We start from the raw sequence: 7,497 nt of genomic DNA on the forward strand, positions 1-7,497 counted from the left end.
AGGATGCTTTGTTATTTTCTTATAATAGTCTCTCCTCTTCCTCCTGAAGCTTTTATCCTCTAGACACGCGGACGCCACTTCGCCGCGCACTGATAGTCAGTGAAACCAACCACGTTCGACAAACTTCGTTGTCATCTACCCTGAACACCCATATTACTGTTGACGGTATACCATTATCAGGAATTTGGGGCAGCTCCTAGCCAGTGCCTTTAAACATGGTCGCCTATCAGGTTTTTGCTTTTCAGCCACTCAGTCATTCCCTTGTTTTCTTACATAACGGGTAGTGTCAACGCGCTAGCTTTAAATGTTCAATGACATGCGCCCCATGGTGGCAGCCAAAGGAACTAGAAATGCTTGTCCTGTATTCCTGGAAAAGATATAAATACGCGTTGAGATCGAAGCTTCGATACAGAATCGATAGCGAGTAAATCAGTTCATCTGCAACTGTTCGTGCACTCGGCTTCATCTGGGAGTTCACTGCAACAGAAAATCGTTCAGACGGAGCAGACAAAACGGCAGCGTAGTGATGCAGAAAACATGACCGCTAGCAGTAATGAAAAATTTGTTCGAGTAAAATGGTGACTGGCATGTGAAGCAGGCGACGTTTCACCCAACTGAGTCTTCAGGGGTCCTGCCTGTCGTGAGTGGCACCTGACGTCACACCTAGGTGGCAGCCCTGGCCATGCCGCGGAAGGGCGGCGGTCGCGGGCGGGGCAGAATGGGCATGTTGAGCAGGTTCCACCAGCTGTGGCGCTTGCAGACGTCGAGGTGCAGCTGCCCCAACCTGCAGGCCTCGACGATCACCACAGCGGCCATGACGAGCAGGGCGGCGTAGTAGCTGTAGCGACTGGGCCCCTCCTCGAGCACGATGTGCGACGCGACCATGGAGAGGAAGGCGTCCAGGACGTACATGAACACATTCACCATGTCGTAGTTCTCCAGGTTACGCGCCTTGGTCATCGAGAAGAGGTACGCGAAGCTCACCTGCGCCCAGAGCACACGGTGCCCGATGGTGTACAGAGAGAAATGGGACAAGCACCGGCATAGTGTGTCTACACCACGCGTCTTCAAATGTGCTGTGTTCTTGACTGTTAAAAAGAAAAAAAAAAACACCCGGTGGATTGCAATATTATAGGCTTATGGTTACACACTAAACAAATTCTCACACTTAAGGGTGCAAATCAGCTGTCCCCAGACGAGCACCCTTTTGGGGGCTAAAAAGCGTGCAGAGATCAGAACCCTTCAGGAATGGTGCACAGCATGAAAGTTTAGAGAGCGCGCATCAGTCTTAGACTTTTTCTTCATGGGTGGATCAATGTGGAGCACCCTTCCAACATGCATTCATAGAGGTGTTATGGAAAAATAGTACCCTTTAATCAGGGTGCAACCATTACATCCTCTAAAGTATCATTAGGTGACCCTTCTTTAAGGGTGCTGATCTCTGCACCCTTCTTTAGCACCGAACAATCGGAAAAGGGTATTCTTGGGACAGCTGATTTACACCCTAAAGGGTGAGAAATTGTTTAGTGTGTACTCGGCATATATTAATTTTTTTTTCATTTACAAAGTCAATAGTCGCAGACAGTATTCTTGCAGGCTCCAGCATTTCAATGCCCTGTTTATTAGAGCAAGATATCACACTGCTTTGCACTGATAATTGTACGCGGAAATTTTTTCCAGTGTAAACAGCTTCGTCGTCGTCGTCTGCACCATATATCGCATATCGTGCACTATATACTGAGTATACCAACATATGCCGCATAGACCTTATTCATGTGGTGGCAGTTGTTCGGCGCGCATATGTAGGCAACCATGGCGGGCAGCAACATGGAGGTCACATCGCGTCACGGCCACACGAGCGACGCAATCCTGTTTCCCGACAAATACGATAATGACCCACGCCCCAAGCCTAGCTTGGTTGGGGGGACTTTTGCCAGCGCCCGTCGGTACACATAGTAGAGAAGCGGGGTTCGCTATCCGCTCTCTACCTATATTACCCTTTGTGCATCGTCTTCTGGAACTCGAGAACTTTGCGTATGGCGGCTGGAGCGGTACAGGATTGTCACGCAGAAGCCTACTGCCGGCCGCCTAATGTGAGAGTAAATAATAGGGTCTTAGCTGGCGCCTTATACCGTATAATCAAGAGAGCTGCAGGTAGCCGGTAAGGCAGAAAGAGCGCAATAGGGAACACCTCGCTGAGTGCACCAATGACCCGCGAATCGCTCCAAGCCAGTGACGGAGCAGAGCTTCGACTCACCTGCGCCAGGAATACCATGGTGCCCATGTCGATGTCGTCGTACAGACTACTCATTCTGTCGAACATGACGACGAGCACGCACGACGCGATCAGGCTGACGAATGAGAAGTGGAACGCCTGCACCACGCTCGGCACCTCCGACACGGCGTCGTTGAACTGACGCACCGTGGCGCGCAGCACCGACGCCGTCATAGTGAGCACGCAGCCAGCCATGAAGCGACGCGCCGCCATCACGTCGGCAGCACTGCCGTAGTGCGGCGCGTAGCCCAGCAGAGTCAGCGCCAGGACGCCCATGCACAGTGGCAGGACGCGTCCCACGGTGGCGCCCTCTCGGGACACGCACTTCGGCAACACGGAGAGCACGGGCCCCAGGCTGCTGACGGTGAACGCGTCCAACACGGTGAGGAAGCGCAGCGAGAAGATGCGCGCAAACAGGGCACCAGAAACGCCCATGCTTCGTATGAACAGCAGCGGCTGCGCCGACAGCGGGCCGTACGGCTCGGCGACGCCAGACATGAGCGTCATGCTGCCCACGAAGATGCCCTCCGAGAAGTGGAACAGCAGCTTGGGCGTCGGGATGGACGGGTTCAGCTTGACGAGCACGTCCAGCAGCACCCAGAAGACGCTGGCGCTGGCCGCCAGCAGCGAGGCGTCCCAGGAGAACGTGGCCGAGCTGCGCGGCTCCCTGTCCACTTCGGTGTCGGCCTGGAAGAAAGGCCGTTGCGAGCCGGTCGCCTCGCTCAGCGCCACCGTCAGCTCGGTGGCGATGCTTTGACGCAGCGCCCGCACGACGGACCGCGATGCCCGGAAGGCCCGCGACGTGCGCGACGCTTCGAGCGATATCTTCGAGTCCTGGTCCGGAAGGACACGTGGAGGGCTGCGCGACATTTTTTTATGACGCGTGGTCGAAGACTGACAGCAGATGTATGGAAGGGGGCTGGGAATTTCTGACGGACAGCCGAACGAGAGAACGACAGGAGCTCGAGGACAGCAGCCCACGGAAAGCACGACGATTCTTCTTCTTCTTCACCCGAGGACTCACCAGCCTGCGGGTTCTTCTTCTTTCACAATATCCGCGTGGGATTAGCCTCAGAAGACGGCGGCACAGAGGAGGTTGTTTTATTTAGGGAGATGAATCCCTATTCCGCTGTGTCTTAAGTCTTCAATATATCCTCCTGCTAAGGTCATATAAACTGAATGTTATTTACAGCGTAAGCTGATAGTGGCAGCTTCCCACGGTTTCACCATGACCGCGTTTCCCCTGGCGCGTACGCGGTGGTGCAGTAAAGGATGGCGATCGCGCAAGCTTGAGGCTTCTTTCACGCGTCTAGGTTGTCTCGTGCCTCAGTTCAACTTCTGCCAACATAGGTCTGGTCTGGCGGCCTTCCCATTGCGCCCGCTCTGCGCGAAACCCGAGACGATAGATAACTTCTTGACCTGCCGCCGTTTCTGTCTTTACGGAGGCTCCTGCTAGAGCACCCGTTACGACGGCTCGGTCTAAGCCTGTCTGCTAGGGTTATTCTGTCTCGTGGTGCATGCCCCCTTGAGAGCAGCAACAGGAATCGGCTCTCCGCCATTCAAACTTACATTTCAGACACGAAACGGCAGCCATCCTAAATTTTTTTCGAGTTTCGTCACCTGGCTACTCGTGTTCACAATTCCTATCAAAGTTCTCCGAAGCTTCCTAAACGCGGCACGGTTAGCCCCGCTCTCTTTTTCAGTCACCCATCTCACAGTCTTTGATTTTTAATTTCAATCAACAAATATGCATTCTTATTTTTAATTTTACTTTATAAATGTTTTTTAACGCTTTGAACACCTGTCAGTCGCCGCCTGTGTTTTGGCAAATCCCCCGCAGTGGTTATGCGCCCTTATCTTCTTGAGGACAACAACAACAACAACAACAACAACAACAATCACCATCGCAGCTGCGAGCAGAACAGAGAGATTATTTAATGTTAGAAGACGGAAAAGAAAGCTGCGCAGCTCTATCGAGGTTACCTTTGCTGCGATACACTGGGGAGGGCAAAATACTGATATCCATACATAGCGATCCCTCAGTCTTCGTATATAGTCAGACATATTGCTGTAATAACGCTAGTTCCATCTACCTTTATGAGCTGTGTGTTGCGCTATGAAGTCGTTCCTTTTACTAGTTCAGCGAACTAGCCCCCCAAAGCAAACGCTGCTAAGAACAGCACGGTGCCCGGAAACATCTCCGTCCATTTTATGCGGCAACAGTGCCGCGGGGCTCTCCGCAAGTGCAGCGCGGCATCAAGACATAGGAAGTCTGAAGGCGTTCAGTTCGAAAATATTGTTGTTAAGGCCGATCCACTCGACGGATGTAATCACTGATTCCGACCCCGGACACAGCACCACGTCACCCGACGTCACATATGGCGGACAGCGAGAGTAGACGACATCGCGGACGGACGGGGAAATGAGTTGTGGTAAGCCTAGTTACCGGGCTGCACATTCCCAACTCCCCTTCACTTTAATACAGTTTTCCTCCTCCTCCTCCGTCTCCTCCTCCTCTCTTCCTACCAACTTCCCTCTCACCAAATCCCCCCAAAAACCATACAGCTAAGCCTCTCTCTCCCGCGCCATCACCCTCTCGTTGATTTCCGCTGTCATCCTCGCACTTCCCTCCCAGGAGCGAGCAAGTGCCGCACTCTACAACTGCACTAGCACAAACGAAATGGGCAAGCCACAGAACCGCGCCAGCCACACCGATCTAATCACACAAAAGCGCCCCCAACCTAGTAAAAGAGAGAATAAGCGAAAATTACAGTAATTGAGGCTTTTCGTGGAGCTCGCTCGGCTATGAGGGCGCACTCTCAAGAGTTGTACTTCGAAGCGCAGCAGACTTCAGCTCAAGCAGCAGTGTGCAACCCACGCATCCCGTTTGTGGCTTGCGCAGTCTCGGCGCAGCCAGTGACGGCGAGCCACGTAATGCTGTGTCCGCGCCCGGACGAAACCGATTTCATGCGTCGTGTGAATGAACCTTGAAGGGGCTCCGAGAGTGGCGGTATGGTTAAAGGACGCCACTTCACAAATATCCTCCAGCAAAAATTTTTAAGATGCTTTTTGTGGAAACTGACGTTATCTGTAGTCAAAATTTGAATTTACCCGTCTTGGCGCCTTTCCCTCTCGTCACTTTTTGCGCACTGAAATAGTCCTGTACAACGGTCCATAAGGTTATGAACACATCTATGCACAGTAAAAAAAACACAGGCTGCGCGCAGAAAAAAAAAACTACGCCCAACGTGGGGCTCGAACCCACGACCCTGAGATTAAGAGTCTCATGCTCTACCGACTGAGCTAGCCGGGCGACGAAGTGGACCGGTCATAGGGTCCTTCTTGACGATATGGCAGTAAGTGTTAAAAGACTCGATAGTGTTGTGTTATCAGAGAAAACGCTCCGTCCATCAGTTTACCGCAACAGGGGGGAAAAGAAAATATTTTCTTTCTCTGTTCGCGCTAGTGCACCATGGGACATATGCTACAGATAAAAGTACTGACTCATTTCTTCGGAGAACGCCTAATGCCTGGAGACCAGGTTCTTGTTTTTATTGCGAGGCACCTGAGGAAGATTGTAACGTACTGTTAAGGAAAAGGTTTAGATTATGGTTCATTCTTCTGTGAAATAGCGAAATCATTCTTTTAGAGTTTTTCCATCGCTCGCATCGAATAGTTAAGACAGCCATAAAAAACCAAAGGTGAACGTTTTTGAGGATAGCAAGAACGTTAGCCGAAAAAAAAATCGGAGGACGCTTAAGCTTCGCCTTTAAGAGTGGAACGCGACAGCGTGTTGCAGCACTGCCAGGGAGTCCACGGAACGCCATCGCTCGTTCGGCGCTACGCCATGCCCGTTGGAGAAATCGCTCTGCTACGTACGGTGAAACGAACGCACGGAGAGGCAAACCACGTAGAAGCGCTGCCAGGCGCCTTGCCGACACGCGCGGGAATCAAGTTGCAGTCGTAGTTCGTCGGCATATAGTTCTCGAAAAACCCGATGCCACGAACGCCAGCACAGCTTCAGCGCCTAACGCACGGGCAGCAAGCCGCAAGCTTCGTGGTGAACGCACCTTGGATGTGAGCTGCGCTGTTCGGCGCTCACCGCATGATTCCTGGGTCCCCGCACGGCCCCACTGCGCCCGAACGAGACGAGCGGTAGGCGCTAAAGGAGGCGCTGCCGTCGCGCGCTATCTGTTGGGGCAGTGGCGTACATTGCGAGGAGGAGGAGGAGGGATTTTTGCTCACGGCCAACGCCGCCGACGCCGACGACACCGGCTTTTGTGCGACACGGAGCCCTAACGCTTTCGCGTTAAAATGCAAGCCTGCCGAGGGGAGATATGTGAATTTATTCTTCGTTATAGGGAAATCTTGCAATATATAGTGTTTTTTCTGCTGCTTTGTAAGTAATTTTCTTTAAGCGATTTATTAATCAAAGTACTATAATATCCCACTGATAAGCACAACATATAGAAAAAAAAACATTCCCCTATGCACCTTGGTTTCGGTGGCTGTTGGCTCCCTTCATAAGTTTATCAAACGGGCCCCTCATTTCCTTTAACTTATCTGCTAATAGCTTAACGAGGGTCTCGGTTCTGGCAGTCTTGATGCCATAGGTGCCCTCGCCGTTAGATGACGTTCCACGTCACGCTCGCGGTATTACAGGACGTGCTACGTCCGCGTCCGCCGCTATGGTCGAGGGTGGCGCTGGTGAACACTCTCAAGGTTCGCTTACACCCAATGAACATAAATACCCAAGAGAGCAGCACATTGGACAGCCGTCGCCGTAGCTCAGTTGGTAAGAGCACCGGACGCGATATTCGGAGGTCGTGGGTTCGGATCCCACCGGCGGCATAGTTGTTTTTTCGGCTGCTTTGTAAGTAATTTTCTTTAAGCGGTTTATTAATCTAAGTACTATAATATCCCACTGATAAGCACAACACATAAAAAAAGCATTCCCCTATGCACCTTGGTTTCGGTGACTGTTGGCTCCCTTCGTAAGTTTGTCAAACGGGCGGGCCCCTCATTTCCTTTAACTGGTTTGGTTTGGTTCATGAGGGTTTAACGTCCCAAGGCGTCTCAGGCTATGGGGACAGCGAAGTAAGGGGTCCGGAAATTTCGACCACCTCGGGTTCTTTAACATGCACCGACAGCGCACAGTACACGGGCCACCGTGGCCTGGATGGCACCCGCGTCTTTCGGGTCAGCAGCTGAGCGCCAGTGGT

The 7,497-nt window shown here is 52.1% G+C and overlaps 1 protein-coding gene and 1 non-coding gene across 2 annotated transcripts; both read right to left on the reverse strand.

Annotated features, from left to right (window-relative positions):
* Window positions 1-45: 45 nt before the first annotated feature.
* On the reverse strand, window positions 46-3,145 carry LOC144119721 (uncharacterized). Its single transcript, XM_077652273.1, has 2 exons — window positions 2,258-3,145; window positions 46-984 (listed from the first exon to the last, which is right to left on the reverse strand). The coding sequence occupies exons 1-2, from the start codon at window positions 3,143-3,145 to the stop codon at window positions 664-666; spliced, it is 1,209 nt and encodes a 402-aa protein (XP_077508399.1). The 3' UTR covers window positions 46-663.
* Window positions 3,146-5,515: 2,370 nt separating this feature from the next.
* On the reverse strand, window positions 5,516-5,588 carry TRNAK-CUU (transfer RNA lysine (anticodon CUU)). The gene has a single exon. It is a non-coding gene; the product is annotated as a tRNA-Lys (tRNA).
* Between the last annotated feature and the right edge of the window lie 1,909 nt (window positions 5,589-7,497).

The sequence above is a fragment of the Amblyomma americanum genome, chromosome 2, assembly GCF_052857255.1.
Source record: "Amblyomma americanum isolate KBUSLIRL-KWMA chromosome 2, ASM5285725v1, whole genome shotgun sequence".
In the NCBI taxonomy this organism is placed as follows: Eukaryota; Metazoa; Arthropoda; class Arachnida; order Ixodida; family Ixodidae; genus Amblyomma; species Amblyomma americanum.